The sequence below is a fragment of the Oncorhynchus kisutch genome, linkage group LG2 (assembly GCF_002021735.2).
Source record: "Oncorhynchus kisutch isolate 150728-3 linkage group LG2, Okis_V2, whole genome shotgun sequence".
Lineage (NCBI taxonomy): Eukaryota > Metazoa > Chordata > Actinopteri > Salmoniformes > Salmonidae > Oncorhynchus > Oncorhynchus kisutch.
The window spans coordinates 22,029,310-22,053,441 of record NC_034175.2 but is presented as its reverse complement, the minus strand read 5'-3'; the positions used below and the strand labels follow the sequence as shown (position 1 = coordinate 22,053,441).

The 24,132-nt window shown below is 43.3% G+C and overlaps 2 protein-coding genes across 7 annotated transcripts; both read right to left on the bottom strand.

Moving 5' to 3' along the window:
• Positions 1-5,217: 5,217 nt before the first annotated feature.
• Positions 5,218-9,758, bottom strand: si:dkeyp-97a10.2 (uncharacterized). Of its 4 annotated transcripts, none has more exons than XR_004203182.1 (6): positions 9,409-9,687; positions 9,047-9,156; positions 7,823-8,182; positions 6,971-7,400; positions 6,154-6,250; positions 5,218-5,701 (listed from the first exon to the last, which is right to left on the bottom strand). XR_004203182.1 is itself a non-coding variant. In XM_020508734.2 (6 exons), the coding sequence occupies exons 2-6, from the start codon at positions 9,099-9,101 to the stop codon at positions 5,638-5,640; spliced, it is 816 nt and encodes a 271-aa protein (XP_020364323.1). In that variant the 5' UTR covers positions 9,102-9,106; positions 9,409-9,758; the 3' UTR covers positions 5,218-5,637. The 4 variants fall into 4 exon arrangements, 2 of the variants coding, with proteins under 2 accessions (XP_020364323.1, XP_020364330.1); XR_004203181.1 differs by having other exon boundaries at positions 9,047-9,106; XM_020508734.2 differs by having other exon boundaries at positions 6,971-7,210; positions 9,047-9,106; positions 9,409-9,758.
• Positions 9,759-15,843: 6,085 nt separating this feature from the next.
• On the bottom strand, positions 15,844-23,791 carry LOC109909709 (uncharacterized). Of its 3 annotated transcripts, none has more exons than XM_020508722.2 (6): positions 23,426-23,791; positions 17,971-18,054; positions 17,537-17,866; positions 17,050-17,277; positions 16,846-16,972; positions 15,844-16,733 (listed from the first exon to the last, which is right to left on the bottom strand). In XM_020508722.2, the coding sequence occupies exons 2-6, from the start codon at positions 18,020-18,022 to the stop codon at positions 16,697-16,699; spliced, it is 774 nt and encodes a 257-aa protein (XP_020364311.1). In that variant the 5' UTR covers positions 18,023-18,054; positions 23,426-23,791; the 3' UTR covers positions 15,844-16,696. The 3 variants fall into 3 exon arrangements, with proteins under 3 accessions (XP_020364311.1, XP_031646877.1, XP_031646878.1); XM_031791017.1 differs by having other exon boundaries at positions 17,971-18,027; positions 23,426-23,654; XM_031791018.1 differs by lacking the exon at positions 17,971-18,054 and having other exon boundaries at positions 23,426-23,674.
• Between the last annotated feature and the right edge of the window lie 341 nt (positions 23,792-24,132).

Sequence of the window (24,132 nt, the reverse complement as noted above, 5' to 3'; positions counted from 1 at the left end):
TGCACGGTGTTGGGCTGTAAGCACAACCCCCACCTGTGGATGTCGGGCCCTCATACCACCCTCATGGTGTCTGTTTCTGACCATTTGAGCAGACACATGCACATTTGTGGCCTGCTGGAGGTCATTTTGCAGGGCTCTGGCAGTGCTCCTCCTGCTCCTCCTTGCACAAATGCGGAGGTAGCGGTCCTGCTGCTGGGTTGTTTCCCTCCTACGGCCTCCTCCACGTCTCCTGATGTACTGGCCTTGTCTCCTGGTAGCGCCTCCATGCTCTGGACACTACGCTGACAGACACAGCAAACCTTCTTGACACAGCTCGCATTGATGTTCCATCCTGGATGAGCTGCACTTACTGAGCCACTTGTGTGGGTTGTAGACTCCATCTCATGCTACCACTAGAGTGAAAGCACTGCCAGCATTCAAAAGTGACCAAAACATCAGCCAGGAAGCATAGGAACTGAGAAGTGGTCTGTGGTCACCACCTGCAGAACCACTCCTTTAGTGGGGGTGTCTTGCTAATTGCCTATAATTTCCACCTGTTGTCTATTCCATTTGCACAACAGCATGTGAAATGTATTGTCAATCAGTGTTGCTTCCTAAGTGGACAGTTTGATTTCACAGAAGTGTGATTGACTTGGAGTTACATTGTGTTGTTTAAGTGTTCCCTTTATTTTTTTGAGCAGTGTATATAGATAGTGTAGTGTATATAATATATATATATATATATATATATATATATATATATATATATATATATATATTTGGTCCCACAGATGACAGTGCATGTCAGAGCAAAAACCAAGCCATGAGGTCGAAGGAATTGTCCGTAGAGCGCCAAGACAGGTTTTTGTCGAGGCACAGATCTGGGGAAGATTTCAGCACCATTGAAGGTCCCCAAGAACACAGTGGCCTCCATTAATCTTAAATGGAAGAAGTTTGGAACCACCAAGAGTCATCCTAAAGCTGATCGCCCCTGGCCTAACTGAGCAATCGGGAGAGAACGCCTTGGTCACGGAGGTGACCAAGAACCCAATGTTCACTCTGACAAAGCTCCAGTGTTCCTCTGTGGAGATGGGAGAACCTTCCAGAAGGATAACCATCTCTGCAGCACTCCACCAATCAGGCCTTTATGGTATAGTGGCCAGATGGAAGCCACTCCTCAGTAAAAGGCACATGACAGCCTGCTTGGAGTTTGCCAAAAAGCACCTAAATACTCTCAGACCATGAGCAACAAGCTTCTCTGGTGTGATGAAAACAAGATTGAACTCTTTGGCCTGAATGCCAAGGAAGGAGGAAACCTGGCACCATCCCCACGGTGATGGATGGTGGTGGCAGCATCATGCTATGGGGATGTTTTTCAGTGGCAGGGACTGGGAGAATAGTCAGGATTGAGGGAAAGATGAACAGAGTAAAGTAAGAAGAGAGATCCTTAATGAAAACCTACTCTAGAGCTCTCAGGACCTTAGACTGGGGCGACGGTTCACCTTCCAACAGGACAACAACCCTAAGCACACAGCCAATACAATGCAAGAGGGGCTTCAGGATAAGTCTCTGAATGTCCTTGAGTGGCCAGATCCCGGACTTGAACTCGATCTAACATCCCTGGAGAGACCTGAAAATAGCTGTGCATTGACACTCCCCATCCAACCTGACAGAGCTTGAGAGGATTTGAAGAGAAGAATGGGAGAAACTCCCCAAATACAGGTGTGCCAAGCTTGTAGCATCATACCCAAGAAGACTCGAGGCTGTAATTGTTATTGAAATTACAGTTTTATTTTATTGTTTAATACATTCTAAAAACCTGTTTTTGCTTTGTCATTATGGGGTATTGCGTGTACAGTAGACAGATTCTTTTTTTTTGTATCAATTTTAGGATAAGGCTGTAACGTCACAAAATGTGGAAAAAGTCAAGGAGTCTGAATGCTTTGCGAATGCACTGTATGCTTCTGTATATGCTCGCGTGCGTGCCCAACGAGCTCTATTTTCATGTCATCTGACCATAGCACCGGTTCCAAGGGATTTCATCAAACTCCAGGCGGTGCTATTATTATATACGCCATAGCTCAGTATTTGTATTATTTATTTTAAACAGACTTTTTTGCTAATCTTTATCAAGAATAACCCCACACGGGTAAGGGGCGCGGCTCTGTTGCGACCTGCAGTGTGTGTGACGTTTGGTGTGGCGTAAACGTTTTGTTTTTTTAAACACCACTTTAAATCTGTACATGACACTGCAACAAAATGTCCCCATGGGGACAATAAAGTCAGTAAGTAAGTAAGGATGCCAATAATTATGGACATGAATGTATTGCAAAGACACCAGTAAGTGGACTTCAGTAACTGTTGTTTTGGAATACTGGTGTAGGGGATTGTTTAAGCTGAGGACATATGGGTTTATTTTAAAGGCATGCGTTAGCACTTGTTTACTTGGCTCAGGCCGAAGCGGTGTAAACTGTATCCGAAGACTATCATCCTGATCGATATACAGTACAGAAGCATTCAACAGGAACGGGAGTCTGATCTATAAATGCTGTATATCATCTTTACGAGGGGATTGTAATGTGTGCCGGAGGGTTGTTGGTATTCTCCATCACACAGTCGGAAGAGGACATTGTCACCCCCTTTGAAAACATCATAAGCATGTTTTTGGGATAAGCTTTAAGGACTTGTTACTTTTTTTTTAAACTGCCATGATTGGCCATTTTCATGAACTGAAGTGTATCTGACATCATCCTCTCCCAGAGTGTCTCAGAGTAGGACTGCTAATCTACTGTAGGATCAGGTCCATATAATCTTATTAATTTGGATCTGAAAGGCAGGACTGATCCTATATCAGCACACCTACTCTGAGACTTTCTGAATACGGGCCCCATATTCGTTATAACTGTGCCATAAGACTCTTATTCATATCTCTCTCCTCTGTGTGGTGTCTGATGCCCACATCTCTTATGTCCCTTCAGAGCCAGAATGACATGGAGGGGCAGCGGATCACCACTGGGTTCAACCAGCGCAAGAGGGCCCACCAGCTCCAGCGGGCCTGCAGTCAGCTGCACTGGCAGCACACAGCTGTGAGTACAGAGTCCTGTTGATTAGGGCACACGATGGAAAATGTATTTCAATGCAAAATTCTGCTTTGACTAAATATTGATATTGAGGACAGACGTAGATAGAGGCCTGGGGAAGACTACCATGTATCCAGAGCTAAGCCTTAGAAATTCTCTTGTTAAGCATTAATGACATGCATAGCTCTTCCACCGGGCCCTTCTCATGCTATACATCCACTAAACCCATTAGACCTCCCTCCCCCCCGTCTGACCTAAAGCTGCTCTCCCCACCTTTCAACTGATCTCTCTTCTAATCAGTGCAGCACAGCCATTTTCCTTTGTTCGTGCTCCGCCGGGCTCCATCCCTCTCCATAGACATGAATACCTATAGTCCTGGTAAGGAAGTCCACTCCGGGGGCAATAACAATAGCAGTGTCTGGAATGCACAGGGAGAGATTAGATAAGACAGGGGTCAATGCAGGGAAGTCAGATCACCTAGGTTTCTCATGAATGTGTTCTGGATCAGTAACGTCATATATACAGTAGATCTGAACAAGAAGTGGAATTTATGAATCAGCTATTGTGTGAGAGCTAGAAGCTAGGACAAGAACCGTAGAGAGCATAGATGGTGATAAGATAGTATTGACTAGAGTAGAGCTTTCGAAAGCAAAGAGGACAATTCTAGATGGCCCTTCTTAGCTGCGGGAGGTTTCTCCGGCTTCTCAGTGCTGACTCTGTGCTCTGTTGGCTCTGTCTGTCCCACCAGACCAGAGAGAAGATCAACCTTGGTTAGCGCGCACTGTGCCCGGCCCGCCACAGGAGTCACTGGTGCGCGATGAGACAAGGACATCCCTACCGACCAAGCCCTCCCTAACCCGGACGACGCTAGGCACAGCTGGCGCTACAGTACAGCGCACTTAACCACTGCGCCACCCGGGAGGCCCAACAATACAGAGTTACACATGGAATAAACAAACGTACAGTCAATAACACAATAGGAAAAAATGTATATACAGTGTGTGCAGATGAGGTAAGATTAGAGAGGTAAGGCAATAACTGGCCGTAGTGGCAAAATAATTACAATTTAGCAATTAAACACTGGAGTAAAGTGTTAAAAAATATATTATTATTTGACCATGCTGGTCATTTATGAACATTTGAATATCTTGGCCATGTTCTGTTATAATCTCCACCCGGCACAGCCAGAAGAGGACTGGCCACCCCTCATAGCCTGGTTCCTCTCTAGGTTTCTTCCTAGGTTTTGGCCTTTCTAGGGAGTTTTTCCTAGCCACCGTGCTTCTACACCTGCATTGCTTGCTGTTTGGGGTTTTAGGCTGGGTTTCTGTACAGCACTTTGAGATATCAGCTGATGAACGAAGGGCTATATAAATCAATTTGATTTGATTTAAAGCCCTTTTGTGGGGGAAAACTCATTCTGATTGGATAGGCCTGGCTTACCAGTGGCTGCGACCCTGCTCTGTCATGTGAAATCCTTAAATTAATGAATGTATTTGAATTAATTGACTGATTTTATTTTTGTTCAGTATATAATGTGTGTCCATACCTTGACTCTGTGATCTCTGTAGGTGTATTCTGGACTGGTGGAAGAGGCTAAGCAGTTGGGAGCCAACATAGGAGTGTTACAACAGAATCTAGCCAAGTCTATGTGAGTGTTTGTGTTATTGAGTTGCTATGAACGTGAGCACATATATCCGCCCTGTATGACTCTTTCACAGCATATTGAACATATGATGTGTTCACTTTCAAGGCACATTGGCCTTTAATGTAAGGACCCCCCCCACACCATTTAACCCTGTGTTGCTGTTCTGTGACACTGTGTACCAGGCACTCTCTGCAGTCACTAGAGGAGCAACAGGCCTGTATGGGAGACGACCTGTCCAGGAAGCAGGGGGGCCCTGGAGCTGGAGCAGCGCAGCGACTTCATCCGCCAGCACCTGGAGACCCTGTCTGAGGCTGAGACAGCCGTCCCCATGCCCGGCTTGACCAGAGAGATGTACTGATGAGGTGGACACACACATGAACTCACACACGCACACTTTTATTCATGGCCACAAATCATTTTGAAATTCACTATGTATAGAGCGCTTGTACTTTGACTCCCATTCCCTGACTGAATTGTGGATTTACAATAGCGATCAATTTAACCAAAGCTTCACACAGTTTAAAATGTGCTTTTTATTACAAAGAATACACAGCTAAATATACAAAATGTTTATAATATACAAAAGTTACAAAATACGGAATTGTTTTTCATTTAAAACAAATTATTTTAGAGCATTATATAAAAAAAAGTAGTGTGTAGTTCAGTACAATGCGAGGCGGTGTAAAAATGATAGCTACTACAAAAACAGGCAACACACCGGGCAAAAGTTGCTCTTTCCATTTTTAGAACTCGTCAATTGGCCAACAAGCAGTTCACTCTCCACATTGTTCCAATGCACTGAAAGGTCATGCTGCTCACAGGGAAGGAAGCTCCTCCCAAAGCGTTTTGTACACTTACTGTCCTTTTATGAGTCCATCTTTGAGTTGGGGAGTATAGCGAAATACCTTGGGTACTGGTATCAATGGTTCACCATTACAAGTTGTCCTCAAAATGCTCCTGAAGCCTCTCGCCTCTGTTACTGTATCGCCTGTGTCTCCTAAACAGAAACCAACAAACTCAAATATGGGTAAATACAACAACACACTGTACATTTTTTACATTTTAGTCATTTAGAAGACACTCTTATCCAGAGTGACTTACAGGACCAACTAGGGTTAAGTGCTTTGCTCAAGGGCACATCGGCATATTTTGCACCTAGTCGGCTCGGGGATTCGAACCAGCGACCTTTTGGTTATGGCCCAACGCTCTTAATCGCTAGGCTACCTGCCACCCTATATTGTACTGACAATGTCAAGCGTGCAATGCCTTGATGTGATATTGTAACTTCCCATTTTGAGGTGCCCATCCAGTCTCTTTTCCCATTCTGCAGTCTGTCAGCGACCTCTGTTTCCTTGCTATGTACGGCTTTATCTTACAGTATGTACCGTAGCTCAAAATGAAATGTGTATCTGTGCCGCGTGACTAGGGTGTCATTGTGTGTTACCGTACCTCCACAGTAGAAAAGCGAGCGCTGCTCCACAGACCAGCAAGATGATGAGAGAGACCACCGCCACCGTGGTCCTCTTGCCCTCTCTCTCACACGGCTCTGACGGACCAGACAGGACAAGGTCACAACAAAACAATATGGGGACGTGTTATGGTGTCCATAGGACAGCCTCAGAGTCACTCGGACTTGGCTCTCGAAATATGGACACTGTACATACAGTATTAACACGAATGCTACATAGGGCATACCACTCACACACACACCGAGGCTGTACATTCAATGGATATGAATGGTGAGGGCACTAGCTTGGGCATCGACTGTTTCTGCATTCAGCAATGCCTTTGAGGAAAAGTTACCTACTTACCTGTTCTGTCTGTCAAGGAGATATGAGATTTCTTACCCATGCTTTGCAGTGCTATTACATAGAACATTGGTCACCAACCCTGGTCCTGGAGAACTACAGGGTCTGCAGGGTTTTCTTACAACCTAGCACAACCATATCTGATTCAGCCTTGAGCTATGCTAGCTAGCTAGAGGAACAGTCTGCATACACTGTAGCTCTGCATAACCAGGGTGGGTGACCACTGGCATAGAGACTAACAGACAGATGGCTGATTCACATCATAGGGCCAACATGATTATTTCTAGCACGGTTCCATCAAAAACAGTATGGTGGATGCGTAACCAGGCCGTGCCAGTGCAGCTTGGCTTGGCTCGGCTCGGTTTGGTCCTGGATTGTGAATCAGGCATGAGAGACAGATGGAGTTTGTGTAGAGACTGAGAGACAGATGGGGTTAGTTAGTGCGTGGGGTTCCATACCTGCTGTGTAGGTGGCAGAGCTGTGGCCCAGCTTGTTGCTCACCATGCAGGTGAAGTGACCACAGATGGGGGCGGAGGAGACGACGAGGGTCTTCCCATCAGGCGAAACGTGTCCCACAGCATCGGTTATGGCTGCCCGCTCGTGGAGCCAGCTGAATTTAAGGTCTGTCCCCCAGGTCTCCACACAGAACAGGGAGGAGTGGGACACGTTCACTCTCACTGAGGGGTGGTGCACAGCCTCTGAGAGGAAAAACAAGAGACAGCGAAAAGAGAATGAGACCAGGTGTGAGAAAGGTGAGACTTGGAAGTTGGAACTGAAAATTGAGGAGGAGAAAGAGAGTGACAGATGGTGGTTGCGTCGTGAAGTAACAGTGTGAGTTGAGCGTGTTGTCTACTGAGGCTTGGGGGTGGTGACTTGAGAAGTATGAGGCTGTGAGGAGAAAACAGATCAGAAACTTAGAAAGAAGACATTTGACAGAGACAAATATAGAGCTTGGAACTATTGAAGAGGGATTGTGCGAGACAGTCGTTGGACTGATAACCTGAAATATTACCAACTCAAAGTTGAGTGTTGGACTGCAGTAAAGCATATATTTATATTATAAAGACAAAGAAAGCACTTAGGCAGAACTGACCCAACAGTTCATCCTCTATAAGAACATAACTCCAGAGGACAGGAAGTAATATCTAGGAATGTATTCCAAACGGCAACGTAATCAGAAAGTCTGTGTTGTCACATAACAACACGTCATTATAGTGACATTTTAAGTAATACGTCAGCACAGGTGACATGGAACAACGGTTAAACGTCACTTTTGATATATTCTACTTAGACCATGTTGACCGTCGTACCGTACTCCTTGACGGTACACTGTCCAGAGGTCTTGACGCCAGCCTGGTCAGTGACGGTCACGATGTACACCCCACTGTCTGCCATGCCAAAGCCCTCCAGCTTCAGTATTGACCCCTGCTCCTCCAAACTCAGACGCCCGTCCAAGCGTTTTTCTTGCCCGGGGAACGTAATCAACGTCACCTTCCCAGGATTCCCTGGAGTCTTTGCGTTCTCTGGCTCCCGCTCCCAGGTTATCATGGAGATCTTTTCTTTGGGACCGCGGTCGATCTGGACCTGGAGAACTAGACGTCCGGCTGGGAGAACAATGACCGGCTGTGGGGTCTGGAAGTGGACCGACACGCACTGGTACCCACAAGACACTGGGGACAGAAACATGATCATGCGTTGTTATTGTATTGCCTGTGGTGACTGGATATCAATACCGTACCAACTTTTGATGGAGCCTGATGGAGAGAGAAATTTGAGGAAGGGCTCATTGTAATGGCAGGAGTGGAGCGAATGGCCATTTCAATGAGCCGGTCCTCCGATTTTAAAATGACACCAGCCTCCACTGCTAACCACTGATACGGTTGGTTTCTATGTTGTTCATGACTTAGCTCATGATTTCTTACATTTATATTTAGTATGAAGTGAAGAGGACTTTCATCAGGTAGTCAAACAGTGACTGAGAGCACATGACAGTTCTGCCTGACGTGATGTTTGTCGAGCTTTGTCGTTACATGACTAACCCTCTGTGGAATCCTCCATCTAACACAAAGGGAAGTTTACATCTCTTACAGGGAAAGACATTTCCTCAGAAGACGCAGATTGAAACACACCCTATTGTCTCAATCACCTTAGATGACCAGAGTTGCACACTCCTTGGCTCGGTCTAGACATATACAATGGTACTGTATTCCTTGGCTTTGAACTCAAACTGTTTTCTTTCAGAAGTGCGACGCAAGCAACTACAACATAGGTTGAGTGTGCACTGAAGACAGTATATCACACACAAACTGAAAAAAATGAAGAATCCATTTTCATGTAATCTCGACAGCCAGAACGGAATGTTAAGGCTGCCACGTGGGACAACTGATAATGTATCAGTTCAATACTAATATGGTAAATACAACATACACAAATGGCCAAATAGAGCAGTCAAATACATGCCGCCTGGTTGCACCAGTACACTTAGATACAGCCGTGTGACATTTTTATAGATCATGTTGCACAGAAGCACTTACACAAGAGCAGAGGTAGCAGAGAGAGGCTCCAGGAGAGACAGTGTTGCAGCCTCATGGCACCTGAGAGAGAGAGAGGGAGAGAGAGAATAACAGACAGACAGAGTCTGAGACTGAGAAAGGGAGCGAGTGAAAGAGAGAGAGGAATAACAGACTGAGAGGACATTTCTCTTGGATGGTTCCCGTGACCTCTCTGATAAGAGACCGATAGAGACCCAGTTTCCAAAGAAGAGGTCATTGTTTCACTTCCTAAGTCTGACTCCTAAGTCTGACTTAGAAGCTTGCCTTAAGTAACCGGTCTATATTTAGGCACAGACAATGACTTGCACTGGATCAAAGTCAGCAGCTGTTTGAAATTCACTTACCTGCCCAACTGTACAATGGATTATGTGTCAGAGATTATGGAAGTGGCAGGAGTGCATTCATTCAAAAGGAAGCCCACTTTTCAGGGGTAGGGCACAGCACACCAGGAAGCTTGGATGCAGTTTTATAATATAAAAACAAAAAACTCCTTACGCAAATAGAACAGAAAAATGTCAACCATCAAAAACAACCCAAAGAAAGAGGCTGGAGTGAACTGAAAGTTGCTCTGATAGATTGCAGTCTGGTGCAGGACTTTGTACTTGCAGCCCTTCCCTGTGTGAGGTCCAGCCAGTTAGGTACTTAGACGTCACCTTGTTTTCAAGCTGTTCAATTTCCTCTTTCCCTTTCCTGTACAATACATGCCACCACTCAGCTGTGTTTAAACAAGTGGATTCTATTGTATTCTGTTGTAAAATTATCACATTGATAATCACTACTCCCCCTCCATCTATTTGTGTCCAAGCACCCTCTCAAATGCCAATGCAACAAATCATATTGTCCGGACACATACTTTGACACCAAGTTTTGAACACAATAAGCAAATAGAAAAGTAAATTCAATTAGAATAGCATTCTCTCAAGGGAAAGTTAACAATGTTGGAATGCTTTGTTCAAAAATGTGCTTTGTAGTTTTGTGGTGTTTTTCATTATTATTCAAGGTCTTTTTTTTTAAACATTTCCTGTTGAAAAACAACATACCACGTATGAATACAGTAATGTACACACACCTCAGGGTAATTTTTTTTTTGATGGAGTAGGCTATTCAAGGAGTTGGTTTGATGGTCGGCCTTTCCCCTTGCTTGCAGAAACAATAGAGGAGCAATAGAGAACAATGGAGAAAGGCCCACCCCCCACTTGTGCCATGTCATGAGTGTACCTGGACCACCTAGTGCCTATTGTTAAGTAAATCAGGTGCAAAGGTGACTGGAGTACAACTTTAATTTGGTAAAAAAAATCTTATAAACATTTGCAGCAACAATTAACAATACGGTAGAGTATTTTCAATTCACGTCCTCTGTGAATGACCATCCATAAATTAAATCAGGGGCGCCACATGCCCGCCCCCACACACACACACATTCTGAAATTGCATTTTTATTCCCCCCAGTTTTATCATTGGAATTTGATACAAAATGAGGCAACGGTGTGCTTTATGACCATGCAGACGCCTCCGAGCGGTCGGGTAGGCTGTTTGGATCTTTTATCCGACTGGATATTTTTTTTTTTTAAATGTCCCCCCCCACTTCTAAAATTAAAGTTGCGCCTCTGAATGATATTATGAATAGAGGAAGTTCTAACACAAGCCAGTGGATGGCGCTATTTCATGAAATAGTTGGTGCTATGCTTTCCCTCCCTCATCCAGACTGCTGTGTTTCTAAACTCAGCAAAAAAAAGAAACATCCCTTTTTCAGGACCCTGTCTTTCAAAGATAATTAGTAAAAATCTAAATAACTTCACAGATCTTCATTGTAAAGGGTGTAAACACTGTTTCCAATGCTTGTTCAATGAACCATAAACAATTAATGAACATGCACTTGTGGAATGGTCGTTAAGACACTAACAGCTTACAGACAGTAGACAATTAAGGTCACAGTTGTGAAAACTTAGGACACTAAAGAGGTCTTTCTACTGACTCTGAAAATTACCAAAAGAAAGATACCCAGGGTCCCTGCTCATCTGCGTGAACGTGCCTTAGGCATGCTGCAAGGAGGCATGAGGGGCAATAAATTGCAATGTCCGTACTGTGAGATGCCTAAGATAGCGCTACAGGGAGACAAGACGGACAGCTGCTCATCCTTGCAGTGGCAGACCACGTGTAACAACACCTGCACAAGATCGGTACATCTGAACATCACACCTGCGGGACAGGTACAGGATGGCAACAACAACTGCCCGAGTTACACCAGGAACGCACAATCCCTCCATCAGTGCTCAGACTGTCCACAATAGCCTGAGAGAGGCTGGACTGAGGGCTTGTGGGCCTGTTGTAAGGCAGGTCCTCACCAGACATCACCGGCAACAACGTCGCTTATGGGCAGAAACCCACCATCGCTGGACCAGACAGGACTGGCAAAAAGTCCTTTTCACTAACGAGTCGCGGTTTTGTCTCACCACGAGTGATGGTCGGATTCGCGTTTATCATCGAAGGAATGAGCGTTACACTGAGGCCTGTACTCTGGAGCGGGATTGCTTTGGAGGTGGAGGGTCCGTCATGGTCTGGAGCGGTGTGTCACAGCATCATCGGACTGAGCTTGTTATCATTGCAGGCAATCTCAACGCTGTGCGTTACAGGGAAGACCTCCTCCTCCCTCATGTGGTACCCTTCCTCCAGACAGGATATTGATCTCATCCCGTCCTTCTCCCCCTCCTTCTCCCAAATCCAGTCAGTTGATGTTCTGAAAGAGCTGCAAAATCTGGACCCCTACAAATCAGCCGGGCTACACAATCTGGACCCTTTCTTTCTAAAATTATCTGCCGAAATTGTTGCCACCCCTATTACTAGCCTGCTCAACCTCTCTTTCGTGTCGTCTGAGATTCCCAAAGATTGGAAAGCAGCTGCGATCATCCCCCTCTTCAAAGGGGGGGACACTCTTGACCCAAATTGCTACAGACCTATATCTATCCTACCCTGCCTTTCTAAGGTCTTCGAAAGCCAAGTCAACAAACAGATTACCGACCATTTCGAATCTCACCATACCCTCTCTGCTATGCAATCTGGTTTCAGAGCTGATCATGGGTTCACCTCAGCCACACTCTAGGTCCTAAACGATATCTTAACCGCCATCGATAAGAAACATTACTGTGCAGCCGTATTCATTGATCTGGCCAAGGCTTTCGACTCTGTCAATCACCACATCCTCATCGGCAGACTCGACAGCCTTGGTTTCTCAAATGATTGCCTCGCCTGGTTCACCAACTACTTCTCTGATAGAGTTCAGTGTGTCAAATCGGAGGGTCTGTTGTCCGGACCTCTCACAGTCTCTATGGAGGTGCCACAGGGTTCAATTCTTGGACCGGCTCTCTTCTCTGTATACATCAATGATGTCGCTCTTGCTGCTGGTGAGTCTCTGATCCACCTCTACGCAGATGACACCATTCTGTATACTTCTGGCCCTTCTTTGGACACTGTGTTAACAACCCTCCAGGCAAGCTTCAATGCCATACAACTCTCCTTCCGTGGCCTCCAATTGCTCTTAAATACAACTAAAACTAAATGCATGCTCTTCAACCGATCGCTGCCTGCACCTGCCTGCCTGTCCAACATCACTACTCTGGACGGCTCTGACTTAGAATACGTGGACAACAAAAATACCTAGGTGTCTGGTTAGACAGTAAACTCTCCTTCCAGACCCACAACAAACATCTCCAATCCAAAGTTAAATCTAGAATTGGCTTCCTATTTCACAACAAAGCATCCTTCACTCATGCTGCCAAACATACCCTTGTAAAACTGACCATCCTACCAATCCTCTACTTCGGCGATGTCATTTACAAAATATCCTCCAATACCCTACTCAACAAATTGGATGCAGTCTAATTTAGTTAGACTAGTTTTGTCACCAAAGCCCCATATACTACCCACCATTGCGACCTGTACGCTCTCGTTGGCTGGCCCTCACTTCATACTCGTCGCCAAACCCACTGGCTCCATGTCATCTACAAGACCCTGCCAGGTAAAGTCCCCCCTTATCTCAGCTCGCTGGTCACCATATCATCACCCACCTGTAGCACGCGCTCCAGCAGGTATATCTCTCTGGTCACCCCCAAAACCAATTCTTTCTTTGGCCGCCTCTCCTTCCAGTTCTCTGCTGCCAATGACTGGAACGAACTACAAAAATCTCTGAAACTGGAAACACTTATCTCCCTCACTAGCTTTAAGCACCAGCTGTCAGAGCAGCTCACAGATTACTGCACCTGTACATAGTCCACCTATAATGTAGCCCAAACAACTACCTCTTTCCCTACTGTATTTATTTTATTTATTTTGCTCCTTTGCACCCCATTATTTTTATTTCTACTTTGCACATTCCTCCACTGCAAATCTACCATTCCAGTGTTTTACTTGCTATATTGTATTTACTTTGCCACCATGGCTTTTTTTGCCTTTACCTCCCTTCTCACCTCATTTGCTCACATCGTATATAGACTTGGTTCTACTGTATTATTGACTGCATGTTTGTTTTACTCCATGTGTAACTCTGTGTGGTTCTATGTGTCTAACTGCTTTGCTTTATCTTGGCCAGGTCGCAATTGTAAATGAGAACTTGTTCTTAACTTGCCTACCTGGTTAAATAAAGGTTAAATAAAAAATAAAAAATAATAAAAAACATGACCCTCCAGCATGACAATGCCACCAGCCAAACTGCTCGTTCTGTGCGGGATTTCCTGCAAGACAGGAATGTCAGTTTTCTGCCATGGCCAGCGAAGAGCCCGGATCTCAATCCCATTGAGTACGTCTAGGACCTGTTGGATCGGAGGGTGAGGGCGAGGGCCATTCGCCCCATAAATGTCTGGGAACTTGCAGGTGCCTTGGTGGAAGAGTGGGTGTTAGGGTTGCGTAAATTCGAATCTGGTATCAGGATAAATATAACAATGAGTCACCGATTGTATACTGTGTATTTTTTATTAGCTAAGTAATAAATGGCAAATGCAACTTTCGTATATACGGGCTCACTGCGACCTTTTGCCACATTTTAGGCTTCAAACATAAAGATATAAAACTGTATTTTTTTGTGAAGAATCAACAACAAGTGGGACACAATCATGAAGTGGAAGGACATTTATTGGATATTCCAAACTTTTTTAACAAATCAAAAACTGAAAAATTGGGCGTGCAAAATTATTCAGCCCCTTTACTTTCAGTGCAGCAAACTCTCTCCAGAAGTTCAGTGAGGATCTCTGAATGATCCAATGTTGACCTAAATGACTAATGATGATAAATACAATCCACCTGTGTGTAATCAAGTCTCCGTATAAATGCACCTGCACTGTGATAGTCTCAGAGGTCCGTTAAAAGCGCAGAGAGCATCATGAAGAACAAGGAACACACCAGGCAGGTCCGAGATACTGTTGTGAAGAAGTTTAAAGCTGGATTTGGATACAAAAATATTTCCCAAGCTTTAAACATCCCAAGGAGCACTGTGCAAGCGATACTATTGAAATGGAAGGAGTATCAGACCACTGCAAATCTACCAAGACCTGGCCGTCCCTCTAAACTTTCAGCTCATACAAGGAGAAGACTGATCAGAGATGCAGCCAAGAGGCCCATGATCACTCTGGATGAACTGCAGAGATCTACAGCTGAGGTGGGAGACTCTGTCCATAGGACAACAATCAGTTGTATATTGCACAAATCTGGCCTTTATGGAAGAGTGGCAAGAAGAAAGCCATTTCTTAAAGATATCCATAAAAAGTGTTGTTTAAAGTTTGCCACAAGCCACCTGGGAGACACACCAAACATGTGGAAGAAGGTGCTCTGGTCAGATGAAACCAAAATTGAACTTTTTGGCAACAATGCAAAACGTTATGTTTGGCGTAAAAGCAACACAGCTCATCAACCTGAACACACCATCCCCACTGTCAAACATGGTGGTGGCAGCATCATGGTTTGGGCCTGCTTTTCTTCAGCAGGGACAGGGAAGATGGTTAAAATTGATGGGAAGATGGATGGAGCCAAATACAGGACCATTCTGGAAGAAAACCTGATGGAGTCTTCAAAAGACCTGAGACTGGGACGGAGATTTGTCTTCCAACAAGACAATGATCCAAAACATAAAGCAAAATCTACAATGGAATGGTTCAAAAATAAACATATCCAGGTGTTAGAATGGCCAAGTCAAAGTCCAGACCTGAATCAAATCGAGAATCTGTGGAAAGAACTGAAAACTGCTGTTCACAAATGCTCTCCATCCAACCTCACTGAGCTAGAGCTGTTTTGCAAGGAGGAATGGGAAAAGATTTCAGTCTCTCGATGTGCAAAACTGATAGAGACATACCCCAAGCGACTTACAGCTGTAATCGCAGCTAAAGGTGGCGTTACAAAGTATTAACTTAAGGGGGCTGAATAATTTTGCACGCCCAATTTTTCAGTTTTTGATTTGTTAAAAAAGTTTGAAATATCCAATAAATGTCCTTCCACTTCATGATTGTGACCCACTTGTTGTTGATTCTTCACAAAAAATACAGTTTTATATCTTTATGTTTGAAGCCTGAAATGTGGCAAAAGGTCGCAAAGTTCAAGGGGGCCGAATACTTTCGCAAGGCACTGTACATACAAACACAAGGACAAAGCATCTGCTGGGCTGTTATCTACAGTTTTGCAACATGCAGGTCACACCATGTTACTCAGTTCTTGTCGCACACAAACAGGCAAGTAGCAAGCAGTTGTTTAATCTCATAATGATGCTCCAGTGCACAAATGCAGACACCTCACACAACCAACATCAGATAATATTTTATCATATATATGCTAATGGCTATAATGTAAAATACAGAATCCAACATGGGGTAACATCTCACAGCAAGTACTGGCAAATCTGGTGCAGTCCATGAGGGGGAGATGCACTGCAGTACTCAATGCAGCTGGTGACCACACTAGATACCGACTGTTACTTTTGATTTTGACCCCCCCCCCCCCCTTTGTTCAGGGACATATTATTCAATTTCTGTTAGTCACATGTCTGTGGAACTTGTTCAGTTTATGTCTCAGTTGTTGAATATTGTTATGTTCATACAAATATTTACACATGTTAAGTTTACTTAAAATAAACGCAGTTGACAGTGAGAGGAGGTTTATTTTCTTGCTGAATTTGTAGCAAAGTGTGCATTTTTCCATTTGCTTTATATCATACATCACAAAAGTAGGTTTAGGTTTAATTTTAACTTGTAAATGTGATGGCATACAGTACTTAACAAAAAGATACAAAGATATAATAAGTCAAAATATATGTGTAGACACTGCATCAAATACCACAAATCAGCACACAAATTCACCAATAACAAGCATTTCACTATACCCATAATAACATCTGCTAAACATGTGACAAATACAATTTAATTTGATAAAAAGGCATATCAATATATTTTATTGATGCTGAATAGGGCCACTGCTCTTAATAGGAATGATCATTGGTGTCTGGTAGAGTGACATACTGCAATAGAATATTACATTTAAACTTCTCATATCATACCATCTCCGCAGGTGCCCATCTGTGCCAAAGACTTGTGTGATCGTTCAGTGTGTAACAAAATGTCATAAGACTGATAATGGAACGCGATAGACCTCCTAAAGTCATATAATCCCATTCGTCCTCCGCTGTTTGCATCTCCTGTTAATAACACACAGCAATGTGAAAAGTGTACGCGTACCAAACAGAATACCAGTAGTTTATTCATGTATTACTGTAAAAGACAAGCCGGGGAGATGTTATGTAATCTTACCAGGAGAGACATCCACATTTCTTTAGAATCACTATGATGATGACGATGATGATGATGATGATGATGACCAATATTACAACACACCAAGTCTCACAGGATTGGTTACTTTGGGATGGTGTAGGAGAATCTAGGCCACAGCAAATAAGCATGAAAGACTGAAAAAACTCAAAATAGTCATAATAAATGATCATAATGCATGTATACCAGTGATGTAGTGTGTAACACTGGTCCCCAGGCTGCTGTTGACCACACATGTGTAGTTGTGGCCCTTCATTCCAGACATGTATAGGTTCCTGCCATCTGCAGAGAGATTGGCTGTCTGATTGGAGACCTCTACCCCATCCACCAACCAGGAAACCACTGGGCTGTCCCACTGTGCCCTGTCATTGGCCACCTCACACTGGAGGGACAGAGACGCCACAGGAGCAGCAACTAGGCGAGAGGGAGGGAGAGAAAAAGTTAGGCAGAACAAATAGTCCAAATATAGTGATATTGGTTATTGCGTCCTTACGTAGTTCTGCACATAAGGGTAGCCTCGGTACCGAGGCTTCACTCACATTGTTCGGAAGGTGAGGTGAAAGCCTGTGACCGAGGATAATGTCAAGGTAATGGGACTTTATTAGATTGCACAGTATATGACCCAAACTAAATCTAGATAGTGACCAGAATTATTGGTGTAACTGTTTCTCACCACTCTCTCTAACAAGTATCTTTGCTGCTTCCTCGTTCCCCATCTGGTTAGTCACAGTGATGATGTAGACTCCATAGTTAGATGAACTTATATTCTCCACCCTAAATAAGGCCCCCTTCTGGTCTATTGGATTGCCAGGTGAATCTTGGTGATCGGCCAGCCTGACCTGTCCCTGACCCTTCTCAGTCTTGTAGTCCCAAATCACCATGACGATCTTCTCTGTTGGTGTAATCTGGAACTGGGTCTGCAGGACCAGGTCTCTCCCCTGAGCCACATAAAGGAGATCCTTGTTCTGGAAATGCACTGACAGGCACTGGTGGAGGTGCGGCACTGAGGAAAGATAGACAAGGAATTACTGTATGCCTTATGTACACATTACTGTACCATAAAGTTATTTTTGCACTGCAATATCTTACTGACGAAAAAAAACTCACAGATGGCCAGGATCAGACAAATACGCCAGACCAGGATATGCCATGTTTCCATCACATCTGCAGAGCCATTTAGATTTTACAATGCTGAGGAGAAAGAGTGTGTAACAGCATTTAAACTTGCACTCTTTCACTCACATTGTCAGGGGCATAGGCATATCCCTCTAATGTATTTGAGGGGATTTGATGGCGAAATGCTATTGATTAATTTGTCAAATCAAACAACAACAAAAACGACTACAGTGGGGCAAAAAAAATGTTTGTCAGCCACCAATTGTGCAAGTTCTCCCACTAAAAAAGATGAGAGAGGCCTGTAATTTTCATCATAGGTATACTTAAACTATGACAGACAAAATGAGAATAAAAAAAATCCAGAAAATCACATTGTAGGATTTTTTATTAATTAATTTGCAAATTATGGTGGAAAATAAGTATTTGGTCACCTACAAACAAGCAAGATTTCTGGCTCTCACAGACCTGTAACTCCTTCTTTAAGAGGCTCCACTCGTTACCTGTATTAATGGCACCTGTTTGAACTTGTTATCAGTATAAAAGACACCTGTCCACAAACTCAAACAGTCACACTCCAAACTCCACTATGGCCAAGACCAAAGAGCTGTCAAAGGACACCAGAAACAAAATTGTAGACCTGCACCAGCCTGGGAAGCCTGAATCTGCAATAGGTAAGCAGCTTGGTTTGAAGAAATCAACTGTGGGAGCAATTATTAGGAAATGGAAGACATACAAGACCACTGATAATCTCCCTCGATCTGGGGCTCCACGCAAGATCTCACCCCGTGGGGTCAAAATTATCACAAGAATGGTGAGCAAAAATCCCAAAACCACACGGGGGGACCTAGTGAATGACCTGCAGAAAGCTGGGACCAAAGTAACAAAGCCTACCATCAGTAACACACTGCGCCGCCAGGGACTCAAATCCTGCAGTGCCAGACGTGTCCCCCTGCTTAAGCCAGTACATGTCCAGGCCCATCTGAGGTTTGCTAGAGAGCATTTGGATGATCCAGAAGAAGATTGGGAGAATGTCTGTCATTATGGTCAGATGAAACCAAAATATAACTTTTTGGTAAAAACTCAACCTGTCGTGTTTGGAGGACAAAGAATGCTGAGTTGCATCCAAAGAACACCATACCTACTGTGAAGCATGGGGGAGGAAACATCATGCTTTGGGGCTGTTTTTCTGCAAAGGGACCAGGACGATCTGTGTAAAGGAAAGAATGAATTGGGCCATGTATCGTGAGATTTTGAGTGAAAACCTCCTTCCATCGGCAAGGGCATTGAAGATGAAACGTGGCTGGGTCTTTCAGCATGACAATGATCCCAAACACACCGCCCGGGCAACAAAGGAGTGGCTTCGTAAGAAGCATTTCAAGGTCCTGGAGTGGCCTAGCCAGTCTCCAGATCTCAACCCCATAGAAAATCTTTGGAGGGAGTTGAAAGTCCGTGTTGCCCAGCAACAGCCCCAAAACATCACTGCTCTAGAGGAGATCTGCATGGAGGAATGGGCCAAAATACCAGCAACAGTGTGTGAAAACCTTGTGAAGACTTACAGAAAACGTTTGACCTCTGTCATTGCCAAAAAAGGGTATGTAACAAAGTATTGAGATAAACTTTTGTTATTGACCAAATACTTATTTTCCACCACAATTTGCAAATAAATTCATAAAAAATCCTACAATGTGATTTTCTGGATTTTTTTTCCTCCATTTTGTCTGTCATAGTTGATGTGTACCTATGATTAAAATTACAGGCCTCTCTCATCTTTTTAAGTGGGAGAACTTGCACAATTGGTGGCTGACTAAATACTTTTTTGCCCCACTGTATATTATTGTTAGCTATATACATATGGGTTTGGATTTCTGAGCTTTAACTATTCTTAATCATTAGTTATATTATTAAGCATTAGTTAGAATAGAGACATAAGGGGAGGAACCGCTTATTGCCCATGTCACTTAACTTTCTGCCTAGCGGTAAACATACAATGTTTTGCTATAAGGAGGAAACTCCACCCAAAGTGGGGTATGTATACTACCACAGGAGGAAACGTGTTTTTGTTGATTCAGCTGTTCGATCCTCTGGGATTAATAAACCTGGTTTAAGTTTTACAGTGTCCGTCCAGTTCTTATTCTAATAATTAGGACCTAACAATACATCACATGTGTTTCAACGGGCTTGACATCATTTTTTCCCTTAAAGATGGTTCTTTGGCGACCAAGATATAAAACAATACTACACATCTAGAGCAGTTTTTGACATAGTCCGCACTTTCCATTTACAGTGCCTTCGCAAAGTATTCAGACCCCTTGACTTTTTACACATTGATATGTTACAGCCTTATTCTAAAATGTATTAAATTGTCCCCCCTCCCCCATCAATCCACACACAATACCCCATATTGACAAGGCAAAAACAGGTTTTTAGATATCTTTGCAAATTTATAAAAAATTGATATATAAAATGTACATAAGTATTCAGACCCTTTACTCAGTACTTTGTTGAAGCACCTTTGGCAGTGATTACAGCCTCGAATCGTCTTGTGTATGATGCTACAACTTGGTACACCTCTATTTGGGGAGTTTCTCCCATTCTTCTCTGCAGATCATCTCAATATCTATCAGGTTGGATGGGGACCTTTGCGGCACAGCTATTTTCAGGTCTCTCCAGAGATTTCGATTGGGTACAAGTCCAGGCCCTGGCTGGGCCACTCAAGGACATTCAGGGACTTGTCCCGAAGCCACTCCTGCATTGTCTTGGCTGTGTGCTTAGGGCTGTTGTCCTGTTGGAAGGTGAACCTTCACCCCAGTCTGAGAACCTGCTCCAGAGCACTCAGGAGTTCATTAAAGATGTCTCTGTACTTTGCTCCGTTCATCTTTCCCTCAATACTGACTAGTCTCCCAGTCACTGAAAAACATCCCCACAGCATGATTCTGCCATCACCATGCTTCACCTTAGGGATGATGCCAGATTTCCTCAGGACGTGACACTTTGGCATTCAGGCCAAAGAGTTTGTCTTGGTTTAATCAGACCAGAGAATCTTGTTTCTGTGCCTTTTGGCAAACTCCAAGTGCCTTTTACTGAGGAGTGGCTTCTATTTGGCCACTCTACCATAAAGGCTTGATTGGTGGAGTGCTGCAGAGATGGTTGTCCTTCTGGAAGGTTCTCCCATCTCCACAGAGGAACTCTAGAGCTATATCAGACTATCGGGTTCATGGTCACCTCCCTGACCAAGGCCCTTCTCCCCTAATTGCTCAATTTGGCCAGGTGGCCAGCTTTAGGAAGAGTCTTGGTGGTTCCAAACTTTTTCCATTTAAGAATGATGGAGGCCACTGTGTTCTTGGGGACCTTGAATGCTGCAGAAATGTTTTGGTAACCTTCCCTAGATCTGTGCCTCGACACAACTCATTTTTTTCTCTAACATGCACGGTCAACTATGGGACCTTTATATAGACAGGTGTGTGCCTTTCCAAAGCATGTCCAATCAATTGAATTTACCACAGGTGGACTCCAATCAAGTTGTAGAAACATCTCAAGGATGATCAATGGAAACAGGACGCACCTGAGCTCAATTTCGAGTCTCATAGCAACGGGTTTGAATATTATGTAAATTTGCAAACATATCTAAAAACGTGTTTTTGCTTTGTCATTATGGGGTATTGTGTGTACATTGCTGAGGATTTCCTTCTGTATTTAATCCATTTTAGAATAAGGCTGTAATCAGGGTTGGGGAGTAGTGGATTACATGTGCAAAAAACGGAACTGTAATCAGACTACCGATACTTTTGAAAAGCTAGATGATTACTTTTACATTTAGAAAGGATGTTTGCGCAAAAAAAAATCTTTGACACTTTTCCGTTTTCTCAATGATATTTAAATCAGCATTGAAAAATGGTGCAAGTTTAAGTTTGTTCCACCTGAGCGAGTCTGATCAGACCAATATGGTGCTACATCAAATGTGTTTGATGGACCGCGGGAAATGAGCAGGAATAGGCGTTTGTAGGCTATAGTCCAAGCTATGTCTTCCAATGGTGTGACTGCTGTCGACATCCAAAGGTTATCCAATTTGAATAAACGCTTGGAGGTAAAGTTAACAGTAGTGGTGTAGTCTACGACGATACGGATATCACTTATTATTGGTATCTCCATAGCGCATTGATGGGCATCACACTGCTGCTCTCTCACTTAGCTATTTGCGCCTTGTGGTTGTTGTGGATGGCTGTTCACAAATCTAAATGTGTATTTGAACTCAATAATGGTTGAATTCAAGAAGTTTAAACGGCCTATCAATTCATGTTTTTGAAACCAGTAGACAGCCATTGAAAAATGCGCTCTTACAACAGCTGCATAGTGCGGATCCCAGCCTATGGAATAAAAGTGGGGCTTTTATTGCCCAGTCTAATTCATGCTGATAAAAACAAAAATATCCATAGCCCTAATAGACACATGGTCAAACTTGCACACTTTTGATATACTTAAAGGGGCAATCTGTAGTTGCTACATCCATTCTTGGATTTATAAATTATACATACAGTAGCCTTCAAAAGTCAGGACACACCTACTCATTCAAAGGTATTTCATTATTTTTACTTGATTCGACATTGTACAATAATTGTGAAGACATCAACACTATGACATAACAAATAAGGAATAATGTAGTAACCAAAAAAGTGTTAAACAAATCAAAATATATTTTAGATTTTAGATTCTTCAAAGTAGCCACCCTTTGCATTGATGACAGTTTTGCACACTCTTGGCAAAGCATGCAATTCCATGAGCGCAGCATTTATTTTTCATCTCGAATCAACGAGCCCAATCAGTCCTCCATGACAACAAAATCATAAACCACAGAGTAGGGGTGGCTAATAAGTCCTTACATTTGGGGTCATGCTCAGGGAAAACAATTTGGCTAGTCTATACCATATTTACAAGTCCTATTCTTGAAGATCAAGGGGTATAACATTTATTGGAATGACTGAAATTCTGATAGACTTTGGTTCTTAATGTAAAGATATCATTTAATGGTATTATTATATGTAATAGAAAGGGATGGGTTAGAAGAAGCCTACATACCCAACCCATAAAGTAAAATGTAGCATCCATATATGGCCAGCTATATAAACTTTAACATTGATTTATCCTGCAATAGATGTTGTTCAATTGGTGACATACATTTTTGTCTTCTTCTAATGTCTCTTAAGGGCAAAGTAATCTCGTTGCTGAGTTTGGGTAATGCAAAAGTTACGTTACTGATTACAATTCTGGGCAGGTAACTTGTAACTGTAACGGATTTCATTTAGAAAGTAACATACCCAACCCTGTCTGGAATGTAACAAAATGTGGAAAAAGTCAAAGGTTCTGAAAACTTTCCGAAGGCATTGTAGATGAGAACAAAATAGGTTGGAAAGCAAAAGGAGAACGAGCAAAGGAGGACTATTCTACTCACAAGAGAATGTATCCACAGCAGTAGCTGCTCTTCCGTCTCTTAACTCTCTTGACTCTGCGCCGTTTAGTTTACCGAAGGTTTGAATCGCTATCAAAATATGCAAACCTTTCATGAAACATTTGAACCCTCTCTGTACAGTTCTGTACTACTGTACAATGAGACACGGAGTCTATTTCTGTGGCGGCATCCTATATTACGTAATACTGTATCCATTTCCTGTCAATCTCTTCCGTTCATTATTTTGTACCTGATATTATCAGACATTCTAAACATGGCCAAATTCCAGTGCTCAGTTGGCTAGTCAAACCTTGAGCTCACGGTTACTGTTGATTGTAACACTTGCCTGGGTGCCGGTGATTCCGTTGTGGCACTCCTTTCAACTTGTCGTCATGCCAAACATGACAACTAAAACAGAAGCAGCGGTATCCAGGTTATTCAGTAATACAAAAGTCCTGGTTGAAGGACAAACTCACTGCATACCGGCACTTAAAATAGATACTGTATGTAAATGTTGAACCAGTTCTTCCCTTTTCACAATCCAGTATGGCAGGTGCTAGGGGAGTAAAAGGGAGTAACTCCTACTGTAACTCCTACTCCCTTGTTCCAGCTTGTACTCCTGACTGAATATTCATGCATTTTAATTCATCTTTGTATGGATACTGTGCCAGGCACACAAATGTCCTTCAAAAAGGAAACAATTCCATCCA

Bases quoted from the DNA above. Each gene is read 5' to 3' on its own strand.
- si:dkeyp-97a10.2 (XM_020508734.2), bottom strand. From the start codon at position 9,101: ATGAGGCTGCAACACTGTCTCTCCTGGAGCCTCTCTCTGCTACCTCTG. The intron at 8,183-9,046 runs GTAAGTGCTTCT...TTCTGTCCCCAG, and splicing joins TCTGCTACCTCTGCTCTTGT to TGTCTTGTGGGTACCAGTGC. The intron at 7,211-7,822 runs GTACGACGGTCA...TTTTCCTCTCAG, and splicing joins GTGTACCGTCAAGGAGTACG to AGGCTGTGCACCACCCCTCA.
- LOC109909709 (XM_031791017.1), bottom strand. From the start codon at position 23,537: ATGAAAGGTTTGCATATTTTGATAGCGATTCAAACCTTCGGTAAACTA. The intron at 18,028-23,425 runs GTGAGTAGAATA...ATGGCTCTGCAG, and splicing joins TGCTGTGGATACATTCTCTT to ATGTGATGGAAACATGGCAT. The intron at 16,973-17,049 runs GTATACATGCAT...GCTGTGGCCTAG, and splicing joins TGTTACACACTACATCACTG to ATTCTCCTACACCATCCCAA.